The sequence below is a fragment of the Pristiophorus japonicus genome, chromosome 21, assembly GCF_044704955.1.
Source record: "Pristiophorus japonicus isolate sPriJap1 chromosome 21, sPriJap1.hap1, whole genome shotgun sequence".
Classification (NCBI taxonomy): Eukaryota; Metazoa; Chordata; class Chondrichthyes; family Pristiophoridae; genus Pristiophorus; species Pristiophorus japonicus.
Window position 1 is genome coordinate 8,844,463 of NC_091997.1, and position 16,996 is coordinate 8,861,458.

Sequence of the window (16,996 nt, forward strand, 5' to 3'; positions counted from 1 at the left end):
TCCTGGGATAACAACTCAGTCATCCTTAAGAGGCCCAGTTTTAGCAAGGAATAATTTTGCATCAACTTTAACAGACCCCATTTTGACATCACATATATCTATTAGCTCCAGCAACTCAGTGGTGAAAACAGATGTAAAGTAATCACTCAGCACCTCTGCCAGATGTTGGGACTCCATCCAAATATTTCCTGTAGAGTATCTCAAAAGTCCCTCTGTGGTCTTTGATTTCTTTCTGAATCCTGACATAACTAAAAAATTACCACACAATTACTGCCATACAGTCTACAATCCCTTTTTCCATCCCTCTCTTGGCCAATCTGAGAGCAGGTGTTGTTGCTCTCAACTAACCCTTAAATCTAACTCTATTAGTTTGATAAATATGTTCCTTGAATCTGATACAATCTTTGTTGTAGTTTAATTTGTCTCCAAATATCACCATTAAACCATTTTGATTTAATTTTACCATCACCATCCTTTTAATCTGAGGGACATACATGGAGTCCTTGCCCAAAAGTATGTTTCTAAGAACCCTCCATTTGTCTTCTGTTACTGCTACATAATAGAGAATAGCCTTTCAATATCACCTTTAGGAAATGAAGAGTATCGTGCACATATTTATCTGACAAATAATTAAGGTTGCAATTTGTAATTTAAATTATATGAATTGTAATTTTGTGAAAATGGCCCATATTATACTTTCAATCAATTATATTGGCAACCGATAACTTTGTAAGAAGACTGTTTTCCTTCATTCAGTCAATACCTAGACTCGATTAACTTTTGATTATAGAATTCAGCTGCTTTTATGTAAGTACGTGAAGAATTGTATTAAGTAAATTGACATTAACAATCTGAAATCATTTTATCTCCACCCATTGTATTAACCATTTTATCCATTATCTCTTGTTAATGGAGTGTGTTGTTGAGGCCAGAGTTCGTAGCTGAACATGTTACAGATCAAATTACACAGCTGAGTTTCTGGTTCATGTGCTGTGCAATTCAAATTAATTCAACAAGTTTGTCAAATGACACCAAATACACCATGTTAACATGAAACTGATACGGAATGTCTATGTCATTCGATGAACTGCTTATACTGTAGAAGATCTTCCATTATAATTAAAAGCACCAAGAGATTGTACATCGGAAAATTCCAAGTACTGTTTCACTGCATTTTCTGGGAACTGCACTGATCACAGGAAGAGTATTACAGTGAAAATGAATCTTTTGGTGGAAGGACTGAAATTAACTTTTTCTATTGGAATCCATTTCATATTTTCTCATGGGTTAAAGCCAAGAATTGATAACTAGCCTTGGCCTAATAACTAATGAATTTAAAATTAATAAGTTAACAACGTTCTGGTTTGGGCTTCCTCTCAAACTTTTAATTTGTGTTGCGTGCAGATGATATCACCGTTAAATTAGTATGCTTTGCATCTGTTTTACGTGTGAAAAACACGTGTGATGCATACCAATTTCTACCCCAGTTGTCTCAAATTAAGTCCCTCCCCAAAAAATTACAACTCAGGATTAGTGTTGGCTTGTCTCAGTGATAGTACTTTCAGTTCTGAATCAGAAGATTGTTGGTTCTAGCTCTGCCAAAACTTGAGCACATAAACCTAGGCTAACACTTCAGCGCAGTACTGAAGGAGTGCTGAAATGTCAGAGATGTCGTCTTTCTGGTGAGACGTTAAATCAATGTCAAGGAACCCATGGCATTACTTGAAGAAGGGAATGAAGTTCTCATCGTGTCTCTTGGCCAACATTCATTCCTCAACCAACATCACCGAAAACAGATTAGGCCAATTTTCCTGGTCCATGTGCTTGGGAACTGAGTGTTCTGTGTGTATAAGGCCCAGGAAAAAGGGAGTGATCATGATTGCAGTGTCTGAACCCCATTAATAATGCTTCAGCATTTCCAAGGCTTTCCTGTGGAGATGAAGGCCATGTAAATGAGGCAGGAGGGAATATTTCTGGTCAGCTTCTATTTCCATCCATTTCTGGCTGCCCAAGCGTAGCAATGGCTAAAACGATCTGGTGCTGTGGCCTACCCCGAATGCCGTTGACTGGAAGGCCCACAGGGGTCCAGGAGCAGGGTGAAGAACTACAGATGAGGCACCTCCAATTGTCTTATGCTTCCACCAGAAGTTTGAAATTCAATGTGGACCCTCTGGCTACTGATCTGCAATTGGCAGCCAGAAGGTCCCAATCACCAAGGCCAGAGAGGGAGCTGTAGGCCGGAGGGGCCTGCAACTGCTCCTGAGTTTCCTGCCTCTGCCATCCGTGCTAAGCCCCGTCACAGGGCAGGCTACTTAAATGGCCCCAAACAGGGAACCCAGATGTTCCCAGGGCGAGATCAGTGTTGCTCACCCCAGGTGCACTGCTCCTATTTAGCATCGGGGCAGAGGAGGCCAAGGAAGATTAGCCCTATTATCTAGTTACTTATCTCAGTTGTTTTTTGAGAAAACCTACTGCACATAACCCACATTGACTGCATTTCCAAAATTGAGTAATTGGTTGCGAAGTGCTTTGGGGCATCTTAAGGATGTGATAAGTGCTGCACCGATTCTTCTTCTCTTCTTAGGCAGTCCCTCGGAGTCGAGGGTGACTTGCTTCACTAACCTGAGTTCTCAGGTGACTGGTGAGTCCAATGTGGGACCTACAGTCTCTGTCACAGGCGGGGCACACGGTGGTTGGAGGGGCGGGTGGGTGGGGGGCTTGGTATGCCGTGCGCTCCTTCCGCTGTTTGCGCTTGGCTTCCGCGTGCTCCCGGTGAAGAGACTCGAGGTGTTCAGCACCCTCCCGGCTGCTTCTCCTCCACTTTCAGCGGTCCTGGGCCAGGGATTCCCAGGTGTTGCACATTTTCAAGGAGGCTTTGAGGGTGTCCTTATTTTCTTTCTTATGTTATTTATTTTCAGCTAGGAACTGATTTCAAGAATATATTCTGTACTGAATTGTTATGCCAGAGAAATACATTACATGTCTCCAACCTTTGCACATTGAATTAAAGACAGATTGAGTGCTGCACATTCTGAGTGGATCTGTAAAGGACATCAGCAAACAACAAATGTTACAAACAAACTATATTCAAATCAAGTATAGAGCTCAAGAAATCAGTTTACTAGTTCTTCTGATGAAAGGTCAGTGCCAATAAAAAGGTCATAGATCTAAAACAACAACTTAGGCTGCCAACACTCATTGCTGAGATTCACACGTGAAGGGTGACCATTTGGATAAGGTATCAGATGGATGCTGCCAGCAGTGGAATAACACATCAGCATGAATCAACAACCACAACTTATATTTATATAGCGCCTTCAATGTAGTAAAACTTCACAGGAGTGTTATCAAACAAAATTTGACACTGAGCCACATGAGGAGATCGCTGACCAAAAGCTGGTCAAAGAGGGAGGTTTTAAGCAGTGTCTTAATAGAGAAGACCATTACCTTCAGGAGAGGGGAGAGAAAACTGAAAAATAAAGTGGCTTCTTCTTGTTTTCCAGTTAAGAAAAGAAATACTTGGATTTATATATCGCTACTTCTTTAAAATAATCCCATGGGATCTTTTACAACGGCATCGGTTTAACAACTCATCTGAAAGATGGCACTTCTGACCAGTGCAGCACTTCCTCAGTACTGTGCTGGAGTGTCAGCCTAGATGTATTTGTGTTCAAGTTCCTGGAGTGGGACATGAACCCACAACATTGCAACTTCAGAGGCGAGAGTGCTACCCACTGAGCCACAGCTGACACAGGTCAGTTACTACTTAACAATGCCGACCAAAGGGATGTCCTACCATTCCTTTTTCTTATATTGCTTCTGCTCTCGGATTCAGCATCCTTTTTCTGCTTGTTTCTGCTCTTGTTGTTATTCCCCTTTCCTATCGCACTTTACAAGCCTCTTGAATTCTTGACTAACTATTAGGTCATTTCACTTATCTTTCTCTTCATTTCTGCCATCGCAAACACTCTGCACCTTAGCCCCTGACTCCCCTCCTCTCCCTGGCTGCTCACTCAGACTGATCCCAGTGGTGCACAGTCTCGCTGTCCTGCTTGAAGCTGAACTGAGCATCAAACCCCACCTACTGGCCATCACCAAGGTCACCTATTACCACCTTTGCCACATCGCCGCCCTCTCCCTTTAGCTCATCCAACTGCTGGTGGAAACCTCATTCACGCCTTTGTCACCTCCAGACTCGATTAGTTCAGTGTCCTCCTTGCCATCACCCGTCATCCCTTCTGTCTCTGACCTCCTTTGCATCCTCCCCTCCCTCAACTCTACCTTCAGCCACAGAGCCTTCAGCTGTATTGCCCTACACTTTGGAATTCTCTCCCTAAACCTCCCTTCATGGTTACCTCTCTCTCGTCCCTCAAACCCTACCTCTTTGATCTTGCCTTTGGTCACAGCGCCTAACCCTTCTCCCACTATTGTTCGGTGTCACCTCTGTGAAGTGCTTTGAAACATTTTATTACATTAATGCCATAAAATGTTCTTCCCTTCCTCCCTGTTCTTGTATCTAATTAAATCACGCAGACAAGAAGGGCTCCAAATAAGAAGTTTTATTCTGGTAAGTAAAGTACACAAGGGCTGGCTCCATACTCTGTATAAGATTGTTAGCACTCTGCGCGGTGACAGAGTATCAAATGCCTCTGAAAGACCTGCATTTATATAGCGCCTTTCACGACCACTAGACGTCTCAAAGCACTTTACAGCCAATGAAGTACTTTTGGAGTGTAGTCACTGTTGTAATGTAGGAAACACGGCAGCCAATTTGCGCACAGCAAGCTCCCACAAACAACAATATGATAATCACCAGATAGTCTGTTTTAGTGATGTTGATTGAGGGATAAATATGGCCAGGACACTGGGGATAAGCTCCCCTGCTCTTCTTCGAAATAGCGCCATGGAATCTTTTACGTTCAACTGAGAGAGCAGACGGGGCCTCGGTTTAACGTCTCATCCGAAAGACGGCACCTCCGACAGTGCAGCACTCCCTCAGCCTAGATTTTCATTGTGGTCGAATGAGATGAATTACAGCCCCACATTCAATTTCCTCTTTCAGAGCATAACCGCCTGGTCTCAAGTACTGCACCATGTTCTCACAATGCTGGCACTGAGTTTGGGCGATCAGCACTGAGGGGGAATCGGAGCTGCAAACCCACATTCCACCACTCTGTGGCACTGCTTATTGCTGCTGAAACCACTTGGTGGCTTGGATCCTTACACGTCCTTTGTATGTGTACACACAGGAGTGTCAAACGATGTCATCTATTTTTATTTCACATATGCTACGTGCTTTATATGTGCGTTTTCTTCAAAACGAATAGTTTAAGTGTCACAAAAGAAATGATGGCCAAACTGTTCGTCCCATTCGTATAAATTCCAGCCCATGTTTTCTTTTTAAATCGCGGTCTCTAAAGCAACTCTCATCAAACTGAGTACTTTGCAGGATGGCGTTCACACTCCTGAGTAAAGTTGGAGACTTGATTCAATTTGACTCAATCCACTGGTTTTAATTTAGTTAGTGTCCAACTGATGGCCACGCCCAGGTACCGCCTCTATTTGCATATCTCTGGGAGCGTTGCACTGATTGGCGCCTCTCGCTTCAATGAGGCGCTCCCCGCCTTTAGTCTCCCAGCCCTGAGCAAGCACGACAGTCGGATTGAAGCACAGCAAAGGGGAATTGTTGTCCCGCAGTCCGGATTACTGCTTGGAAGCTATTCGTGAATGAAAGCAGGGACTAAACATCAGGACCAGACTCAAACCATGGAGAGTCAAATCGCCCGTTGCAAGATTGTTGTAGTTGGGGATGCACAATGTGGAAAAACTACTTTGCTACACGTATTTGCTAAGGATTGTTATCCAGAGGTAAATATTTGTATAATTCTTGACGCAGGGTAATCTAAAATGTGAACACAATCTGGTTTAACTAACGCAATTTTGGCTAAGAACTCGTGTTCACATTATAAAAGAAAATAGACCTTATACGAAGTTTTGTCCCAAATCAGTAGTTAAATTAACTAAATTAATACGCAATGTCATATACTGCAACATTTCATTGTAAATATAATGATTTTTCTATTTTAAATCGCTAACGACATTTACATTTAAATAACTTAGAAAGTCATTTTAATTTAGTTATTGACCAACTATTTGGATTGCGAAATTATGGAAGTTTACGTTTTTAGATTGAAATATTTCCGTGTATGTTTTGAAAATGGTGATCTTCTAGTTGTTTAGGAGCACTCTGTATGCAAGTTTTTAAACTACAGGAGTAAGTTACCGAATTAAATGTCAGATTTCCACATGAAATTAATTTCCCACTGCCGTCTAATTGTGAAATATTACCTCCGTGTTTCACATTCTTTAATCCCAATCTTTAATATCAGCTTGTGTATCTTTGGTTCTAGAATTATGTCCCCACTGTGTTCGAGAACTACACGGCGAGTTTTGAGATCGACAAGCAAAGGATCGAACTGAACATGTGGGATACTTCAGGTCAGTGGAGGGGAGTTCTTTCAATGGCCCTTTGGTTAAAAGCAGCCCAGTGTCGCTTCGCTGCTGATACCCGGCTTCTGAGTGACCCGTGCCCCTGCGCTGTCCGCAAAACACAGCGTGCACTGAACTGAGGCAAGAGTCCAGCGCTGCGGTCACTGCGCAACATCGGTGCAAGTGCTGGATCCGTCCAGTTTGCAAATCCGCACGCTCTTCGCCCCCCCCCCCCCCCCAACTAGTCAAGCTCAGTGAGATGCTTTGCTGCAAACCAAAGTGCCGTACATTCTTGCTTTTGCTGTTAAACAAGTGCCATAGCCACTGAAGAAGCGTGCAGCCGCGCTGCCTGGGCGCTCTCGGAGGGCGCTGTGTCCAAAACGCGTTATTCGTGATTTTACACTGAGCCGCAACTAACTGTTGGGGCAGCTTGAGATTAAAGTGTCAACGTTGCTGTTTAATCAACGCCATAGCAGGCCAGCACGGATAGCCAGAAGGGACATCATCTAATTTAATTTAGACGAGAAAAAAAACTTTGGGGTATTTTGGAGAGAGTGGAAAGTGACAAGGTAAGCAGTGTTTGCGGCGTCACTCCCAATAGGTCCTTGTTGGCCTCTCCAGGTTCATCAGCCTCTGGTCTCTGACAGAATGGCACTTGGCAAAACCGTGCTAGCCCGGACTCGTTATCCAGGGGCACGGGGGGTGGGGGGAGAAGGTAAAGACCTTTTTTTACACACATCCTTAAAGAAACGTATCTATTTCCTACATTACAACAGTGACTACACTTCAAAAAAAGAGTACTTGATTGGTTGTAAAGCGCTTTGGGACGTCCGGTGGTCGAGAAAGACGCTACATAAATGCAAGTCTTTCTTTCACGAGGGGAGTAGGCAGCCTTTATGAAAACCTGTTCAGCAACAATACAGTAACAAATTCATTATGTGTCAGCATTGCCACAAAGGCTGGCAACGCCTCTTTTACTTCCCCCAAACAAAAGGTTTGCCCAACTCTTTTTTTGTGAAAACTTACAGAAAAATTAAAATACTTTTTTCTAGCGACAAAGTATTAAGCCCAGGGACACTACGAAGATTTCCGTTGTGTATTGTAACTACCTAGCCTTTTCTCTAATGCAGCTCTGAAACGGGCCACTAGGAGGCGTTCGAGTGACTCTTGTTCTCTGCCTGTCTCCCTCCCCATGACAGCATGGGCTGGAATTGCTGAGATCAGGACTTTCTTTGGAGAGTACACTTTCGTGGTTTGCCTTTGAGAGTTAATCTTGCCCGAAACTTTGTGGAACCATTTCAGAATTATACCTGTGGGATTATAGAAAATGTCTTCTGGGATTGTGGGCCACACTAGCAAGGCTACATTTATTGCCCATCCCAAAGTAATCCTGTGAAGATGTTGGTGGTGGGCATTTAATAGAATGTTGAATAAATCTGATTGGTCAGTATTGATTTGGATAGTGGAACCATTTTATTGCCAAACTATATCTCTACCTATTATCACATCAGTTATATTCTACAACTACAATAATTTGCATTTATATAGCATCTTTAACGTAGTAAAACATTCCAAGGTGCATCACAGGAGCATTAACAAACACAATTTGACACCGAGCCACATAAGGAGATATTAGGACAGATGACCAAAAGCTTAGTCAGAGAGTCTTAAAATGAGGAGATAGAGGTAGAGAGCTGGCGACATTTAGGGAGGGAATTCTATCGCTTAGGGCCGAGGCAACTGAAGGCATGGCCGCCAATGGTGGAGCGGCTGAAATCAGGGATTCACAAGAGGCCAGAATTTGAGAAGTGCAAAGATCTCTGAGCGTTGTGAGGCTGGAGGAGGTTACAGAGATGGGGGGGTGGGACGGGACGGGGCGGGGGTGGGGAACGGCGAGACCTTGGAGGGGTTTGAAAACAAGGATGAGAATTTTGAAATGAAGGTGTTGCCAGACCAGGATCCAATGTAGGCCAGCGAGTACGGGGGTGATGGGTAAACGGGACTTGATGCGAGTTGGGAGACGGGGCAGCAAAGTTTTAGAAGAAATCACGTTTATGGAGGGTGGAAGACGGGAGGCTGGCCAGGGGAGATTTGGAATAGTCAGGCCTTGAGGTAACAAAGGCATGGACGAGGGTTTCAGCAGCAGATGAGGTGAGGCAGAGGTTGGATTTGGGAAATGTTACGGAGGTGGAAGTCTGTTTTTGTTTTACATCCAATAATTCATTGCTGCGCAGGAGCTTGGTTGGTTGTATTTATCTTTTAAACCACAGGAAGAATTTGTTTTAATGTATTTTTGCTCTGGTAGTAACTCGGGCCTCAGAAAAGACCATTCAGGCTGTCCAGCTTGCCCTGTTGTTCAGCAGCTATTTCAAGGCCCAATCTGGATGTTTTTCTTACAACTAACTCTATATCTCTCCATTCCATGCTGTGGTAGACAGTGAGTTTGATTTGATTATAAATCTTGGATGTTGATTCAAATGTCCAACCAGATCACCTTATCTTAAGGTGAATAAACGGAGACAATCTGACGCATTAGAACACAAGAACATAAGAAATAGGAACAGGAGTAGGCCATATGGCCCCTCGAGCTGGCTCCGCCATTTAATACGATCATGGCTGATCGGATCATGGACTCAGGTCCACTTCCCTGCCCGCTCTCCATAACCCCTTATTCCCTTATCGTTTAAGAAACTTGTCTATTTATGTCTTAAATTTATTTAATGTCCCAGTTTCCACAGTTCTCTGAGGCAGCAAATTCCACAGATCCACAACCCTCTGAGAGAAGAAACTTCTCCTCATCTCAGTTTTAAATGGGCAGCCCCTTATTCTAAGATTATGCCCCCTAGTTCTGGTCTCCCCCATCAGTGGAAACATCCTCTCTGCATCCACCTTGTCAAGCCCCCTCATAATCTTATATGTTTTGATAAGATCATCTCTCATTTTTCTGAATTCCAATGAGTAGAGGCCCAACCTACTCAACCTTTCCTCATAAGACAACCCCTCATCTTTGGAATCAACCTTGTGAACCTTCTCTGAACTGCCTCCAAAGCAAGTACATCCTTTCGTAAATATGGAAACAAAATCTGCACACCAGTATTCCAGGTGTGGCCTCACCAATACCCTGTACAGTTGTAGCAAGACTTCCCTGCTTTTCTGCTCCATCCCCTTTGCAATAAAGGCCAAGATTCCATTGGCCTTCCTGATCACTTGCTATCCCTGCATACTAATCCTTTGTGTTTCATGCACAAGTATCCCCAGGTCCCGCTGTACTGCAACACTTTGCAATCTAATCTAATTAGTTATATATTCACATAGCTATTAATAAATGGGCCACCCCACTGTTTATCTTTAACTTCACAGCTGTTTATTTTTAAGTATGATGGTACAATGCAAGAGATAAAAGGTGGATATTTATTATTAGAATGCTGCTATTCACTTGGTCCGTTTGAACTCTGTGTCTCTCGCCTCAGTGACCAATACATTAGTGAGCCAAATCTTGTCAGTCACTGTATTGCACAATGTTATGGAAATAGGAGCAGGCTGAAGTGAGTTGAGAACCTACAGCTGCAGATTCCCACACTTGAGGAAGATGAAAAAGGTGGCACTGGCAGAATGGCTGGAGTACCTCCTTTCCCAACTCGGGAAACAAAATCCTCCCTCTGTGAATTCCGAAGCTTGGCGTCCCCTAAACATTATTTATTAATTTACCTCGTCTTTTCTCTGAATGTTTTCAACCTTGAGGATGCCTTGCTTTGTGGGCATTTGTCCTTCACCTTGGATTCTCAGTAAATTATTTGAAAAGGCAAGTTAAGGGGGAGAAAAGCATTGAACTTTGTATATTAGCAGGTGCCTATCATGAAAATCTCATTCCTTACAGATTACGGTAAATCCTTTAAAACAAATTATAATTGTATTCTACGTTTCTATTGAGGGTAATAGCTATTTTTTATTCAGTGTAATCCAATAAATGCTTTTCGCCTCTAGTGGCTGCTATATAGTGCATTTTCTTATAAGAAGAGAGTTGCAATCCGTGTTGTGCAACAGGAATTAGGACCCAGCGGAGGTCTCTTCCAGTCTAGCAGCACCCTGCTGTCCCTTTCAAACCTCTTTCCCATGAGGAGTATTGTCTGAAGCTACAATGAGCCTTTCCAAAGCCAAATCCCTGCTTCAATAGCCTAAAGAGAGCTTGAAACCATTGCTTTCGCCCATGAGGATCAACTTTCACGTTTAAAGTGCCCGATCTGCTTTGCACAGAAAGCGAAGGCTGCACTTTCCATGTTTTGCTTCTCTGTCTTTGGGGATTTTTTTTGCAGGAAATATGAACTACACGGATTTGTATTGATTTCCTCGGATTCAATGACCATAAAATCTGTTAGACCATAAGAGGGGAAAGAAATACTGTGTTACCCAGGCATGTTTAATAGGGCGAGTTAGGGCGGTTGTAATGGATTTTTAAAACAAGGGTCTAATTAAATTTAATAGATTTATAAAGTGACTCCACATCCTTTTTTCTCTCCAATAGGAGCCTTCAGTTCAACCAATTACAACTAGGTGCTGTACATGTTCCCGCCACAGTCAGTACCTGGTACTACTTACCAATCGTATTATCCAGCTTCAGAGCTATCCTTTTTAGAAAGTTAAATCACTGATGTAATAATGCGATTAACTTTTGAAAGGGAAATAATTGAAATCAAGTCATTCTAGCTGTTGACTTTGGGGTAAAATAAAGTTTCATTTCCTCGAGTTTAAAACTAAATCTGAAATAAAAGCAGAAAATGCTGGAAATACACAGCTGGTCGGTAGACGTCTGAAATGAGAATTCTGGCCGAGGTTCAGTACCCTGTATCCTGAGCTGTCTTTTCTCTTTTCAGAAGCTGATGGAGCTTCTATGAATTTCTAGAGTTTTATTGCACTTTAAATTTCTGGCATGGACGCGATGGGCCGAATGGCCTCCTTCTGTGCTGTAAATTTCTATGGTTCTATTTCAATGAAACCCTTTTAAAACCTAAGGCAACGACTTCACATTAAATACAATGAATACTTGTACAAATTAGCTATTATGTGCTTCACCATGTACCGTTCAAAATTATTTAAATACATTTATTGTGATCAGTAGTGTGCCTGTTATGTTTAATGGCATTTTGTGTAACGTAATCTTACAAGAGAACTTTTTGATTCTTTGTACATCGCGGTGAATTAAACCCAACTTTGCAATTCAGTGATAACATTTTTTTTTAAAGCCGAGCAAAACAAGTTCAACTAAAATTGTGGTACTGTAAGTTGAAAGTTTCACAAGGGAATTTGGTTGAAAGTGCCCTTTTTTAAATAAAATGGGCAAATAATTTAATCTTTCTGTAAATGAGCAGATTATTTTGGGATAGGCCCTTGCCCTGCACAGAAGTCTATAGTGTGGGAACCTGTGGTTTCTGATAACAAATTTCCGCCCCCACTTCAGCAGGAGTGCTTGAGGAATGTTGATGAGATTTGGTACATGAATAGACTAGGGCTTAATTCTGACCTCTTGCTGGTTCCCAGAGCCATAGGCACCCTGTGTTGATAGAAAATGCATTGACCGAGGATGACAATAAACACAACTTCCATTCTAGTTGCATTTCTCCTAACTTTCATTCTCATTTAATTTAAAACAAATCCAAAATCATATTGTAACTAATTTGAAATTATTAATGTTAAACTTGACCAGGTTTTGTAAGAGGACTGTGCATTTTGAGCTGCAGTAACTTATCTGGGCACTGGATTAGCTTTATCAATTTTACCCTAATTCCTGTTTCTCATCATAAAACCAATGCAATTTTTTGTTAAGTTCCTAATGTTAAGTTAGAATTCAAAATGCAGCAAACTTTGAATAAACTGCTACCCTGTAGTTGTTTTAGTATAAGGCTGAGATGTTGTCTTGGTTTGTCAAACAGCTGATATTGACCAGCTATTAGTTCAGTTTGCAACATAAGCTGGGGTTGTTTTCTTTGGAACAGAGGAGGCTGAGGGGAGGCTTAATTGAGATCATTATGAAGGGCCAGATAGAGTGGATAGGAAGGACCTATTTCCCTCAGCAGAGGTCAATAACCAGGGGACATAGATTTAAAGTAATTGGTAGAGGAATAGAGGGGAGTTGAGGAGGGTGATGGGGGTATGGAACTCACTGCCTGAAAGGGTGGTAGAGGCAGAAACCCTCATCGCATTTAAAAGGTACTTGGATATGCACTTGAAGTGCTGTAACCTACAAGGCTACGGATCGAGTGCTGAAAAGTGCAATTAGGCTGGATAGCTCTTCTTCGGCTGGCACAGACATGGTTGGCTGAATGGCCTCCTTCTGTGCTGTAAATTTCTATGATTAAATCTGTTTGTGTTTAAGAAAAGAAAACAAGACTAGACGACCATGTCTTTGATTCCCGGTCTGTGCAGTTAGTAGTGTTAGCCAGAATCACACGAGGAACATTGCAATTGGCCTTCGCATCCCTGAGTTAGAGGGGATTCGGGCCTCTATCTCCCAATCATGATGCAGTAATCCTACCGGAGAGTGTATGGAAGTTAGGTGAGGACAAGATGGGATTTTGCTGTGATATCATACAGTTGAACAGCCTGCAACTTCATACTCTGTAGGCCTATGCCTGAAGAATATACTTGAACAAAGTCCTAGAAAGCTAATAGATCCTATGGATCTACATCGCAGCATAACTCATCGCTTACAGAAGAGGAGAAAAAGGAGGAAGAAAATGCTGCCCCAAAATATCAAATAAAATTACTTCAGTATTCAGATTTTTTTTTAGAATAATTCATTTCTAACCTTGCTGCTTCCCCCCCTCCCCACTTCTTTAAACCACTTCTCCCTCTCCCCTACCCCCTCTATCCCTCTTCCCTTCTCCCACAAATGTGTGTGTTACTGAGCTCATGGTTCTAGTTCAGTGTGTTATTCTGAGCAATGCACTCTAAGCTGAGGGGGGTGGGGCGAGACGACTAGGCAGATATCATCACTCCAGTACTAGCGTGGGGTGCTCCAGGAATTGGTTGATTTGCTCTGGTGAAAAATAATATCACTAATGATTTAGTGTACGGACTGTCTCTTTTTTTTAAAAAAAAGCTCTTATTTGTAAATAGAAAGGAGAAAGAAAGACTTGCATTTATATAGTGCCTTTCACGACCACCAGACCTCCCAAAGTGCTTACGGCCAATGCGATACCTTTTTAAGCGTGGTCACTGTTGTAATGTAGGAAACATTAGGAACTAGCATGGAGGATGATTTGATCCCATTCCTCTCTGCCTAATGTGCAAAATCTTATTTTTTCTTCCTCTAATTTTCATCCTCCCTCTCCCTGAGGGCACTTGCTCATGCCGGGGAACATCTCCTGGGGGTTTGGGTAAGGCTCACTCAAATGGACCATTCTTCATGTGCGAGCGTAGATACTGACTGCCAGCTGGCTATTTGATAATGGGGAATGGGGGACATTACGCTGAGACGAATCCTGTCATTACCTGACTACACACACACATTTCCAGAAGGAATCGCTGGATGCTGAGCTCAGGAATGGCAACCATGGCTGATTTAAAAATGGATATAAACCTTCAGCCTGGGGTAGTGAGGCCAATGAGAATTATACAGCACAGAAAGAGGCCATTGGGCCCATTGTGTCTGTGCCAGTTCTTTGAAAGAGCTGTCCAATTAGTTCCACTCCCCTGCTCTTTCCACGTATTCCTACAATTATTGTACCCCTACTGTTGTCCGGTTGAGATTATCTAACAAAGCTGGAGATCCAGCGAGTTTATATTTTTCATGCAAAATCTGTAAACATACTGTCCACTAGGGAGTGATTGGCTGATCCAAACCAATCAGAACTCGGGTATTCCAACAGCTACAATTGAATGACTCCGAGTTGGGGAGGTTCCTTTTCTTGGTTGAACAAAAAGCCCACTCAAAAAAAGAAAGAAAGACTTGCATTTATATAGCGCCTTTCACGACCTCCGGATGTCTCAAAGCACTTTAAAGCCAATGAAGTACTTTTGGTGTGTAGTCACTGTTGTAATGTAGGAAACACGACAGCCAACTTGCGCACAGCAATGTGATAATGACCAGATAATCTCTTCTTAAAAAAAATTTTGATTTGAGGGATAAATATTGGCCAGGACACCGGGGATAACTCCCCTGCTCTTGTTCAAAATAGTGCCATGGGATCTTTTACATCCACTTGAGAGAGCAGACGGGAGCTCGGTTTAACGTCTCATCCAACAGTGCAGTGCCGAGAGCATGCAGAAATCAAGCGCAGGCAGCAGAAGGAGTGTGTGGCAAACCAGACACCCCACCCACCCTTTCCTTCAACCACTGTCCCACCTGTGACAGAGACTGTGGTTCTTATATTGGACTGTACAGCCACCTCAGAACTCATGCTAAGAGTGGAAGCAAGTCTTCCTTGATTCCGAGGGACTGCCTATGATAATGATGCATTGGAGTATCAGCCTAGATTTATGTGCTCAGGTTCCTGGTGTGGGACTTGAACCCACAACCTTCTGACTTTGAGGTGGGTGTGCTACCCACTGAGCCACAGCAGACACAGCTCAAGCATTCAAAGTGCATACCTATGCTTTTCTGAACATGTCACTGGTTTCTTGTACAATTACCTGACAATGAAATTCCGCCATAGAGATTGCTGTATGATGGATGGAGTACAGAACAAATAAACAAAAATGAATTAGTAGGAAGAAGTGACTCGCTTGTTGCTGCTTACAATTATACACCCTGATGTATTTTAAAATAATTATTGGATTGACACTTAACACAACCTCTCTTCAGAGCGACCACATTTTACACAAACTAATTAAAGAGCTTGTGGTAAACATGTTGGCATTCCGATGCACCAGTCACCAAGCTATTTATTTTTTCCTTTTCATCTTGTGGGACTCATCAGGTGATACGCCCCAGAGAATGAGTAGGCCACGAACTCCCATGTCTCTGCCCAGATTGCTTATCAGCTAGCCATTAAGGGACATCATGGAAATTCTGCTACTCTTCCATTTCTTCCCCCCCATTCTCCCCTGTAGGACAGTACCTGGGTCTCCTCATAACTGAGATTGGGAACTCGCAGGAGAGGGGGAAATTCTATCTGAATCCCTTCACTCTGTGCAAATATACCATGCTGTTTCTGCCACCCAGGCTGCTAATGTATCCTAATAATTTCATACAACACAAGGAAATGCTGATATTTATACAGGGACATAAACACTACTGCATTTACATAAGAACATAAGAAATAGGAACAGGAGTAGACCATACGGCCCCTCGAGCCTGTTCCGCCATTCAATAAGATCATGGCTGATCTGATCATGGACTCAGCTCCACTTTCCTGCCCGCTCCCCATAACCCCTTATCCCCTTATCGTTTAAGAAATTGTCTATTTCTGTCTTAAATTTATTCAATGTCCCAGCTTCCACAGCTCTCTGAGGCAGTGAATTCCACAGATCCACAACCCTCTGAGAGAAGAAATTTCTCCTCATCTCAGTTTTAAATGGGCGGCCCCTTATTTTAAGATCATGCCCTCTAGTTCTAGTCTCCCCTATCAGTGAAAACATCCTCTCTGCATCCACCTTGCCAAGCCCCATCATAATCTTATACGTTTCGATAAGATCACTTCTCATTCTTCTGAATTCCAATGAGTAGAGGCCCAACCTATTCAACCTTTCCTCATATGTCAAACCCCTCATCCCAGGAATCAACCTAATGAACCTTCTCTGAACTGCCTCCAAAGCAAGTATATCCTTTCGTAAATATGGAAACCAAAACTGCACGCAGTATTCCAGGTGTGGCCTCACCAATACCTTATATAGCTGTAGTAAGACTTCCCTGCTTTTATACTCCAGACCCCTTTGCAATAAAGGCCAAGATACCATTGGCCTTTCTGATCACTTTCTGTACCTTCATACTATCCTTTTGTGTTTCATACACAAGTACCCCCAGGTCCCGCTGTACTGCGACACTTTGCAATCTTTCTCCATTTAAATAATAACTTGCTCTTTGATTTTTTTTCTGCCACACACTTCCCACTTTCCAACATTATACTCCATCTGCCAAATTTTTGCCCACCCACTTAGCCTGTCTATGTCCTTTTGCAGATCTTTTGTGTCCTCCTCACACATTGCTTTTCCTCCCTTCTTTGTATCGTCAGCAAACTTGGCTACATTATACTAAGTCCCTTCTTCCAAGTCGTTAATATAGATTATAAATAGTTGGAGTCCCAGCACTGATCCCTGCGGCACCCCACTAGTTACTGGTTGCCAACCCGAGAATAAACCATTTACAATATTGTTTTTACTGTTGTAATGTATGTACCTGTGAGTATGCTCACAGGTTGGTTGAGCTGTTGAATTGTGAGTGGCTTAGCCAGTCACGTGTTGTTCACAAGACTCAATAAAACCCCAGCCAGTTGGGTTCAGGGGATCCATGATGAGGCAGGTGGTTGTTAGCCTGGTGGATGAACTGGTAGTTAAACCTTTGCCAATAAAC

The 16,996-nt window shown here is 42.7% G+C and overlaps 1 protein-coding gene across 1 annotated transcript in view; it reads left to right on the plus strand.

The window, feature by feature from the left end:
• The first annotated feature begins 5,584 nt into the window (after positions 1–5,584).
• The window catches only part of rnd2 (Rho family GTPase 2), a 74,977-nt gene continuing 63,565 nt past the window's right edge, over positions 5,585–16,996 (plus strand). Inside the window, exons 1-2 of the mRNA XM_070864367.1 lie at positions 5,585–5,868; positions 6,411–6,498. Coding sequence (XP_070720468.1) covers positions 5,728–5,868; positions 6,411–6,498 — 229 coding nt within the window. The 5' untranslated portion in view covers positions 5,585–5,727. The remainder of the gene's footprint in view (positions 5,869–6,410; positions 6,499–16,996) is intronic.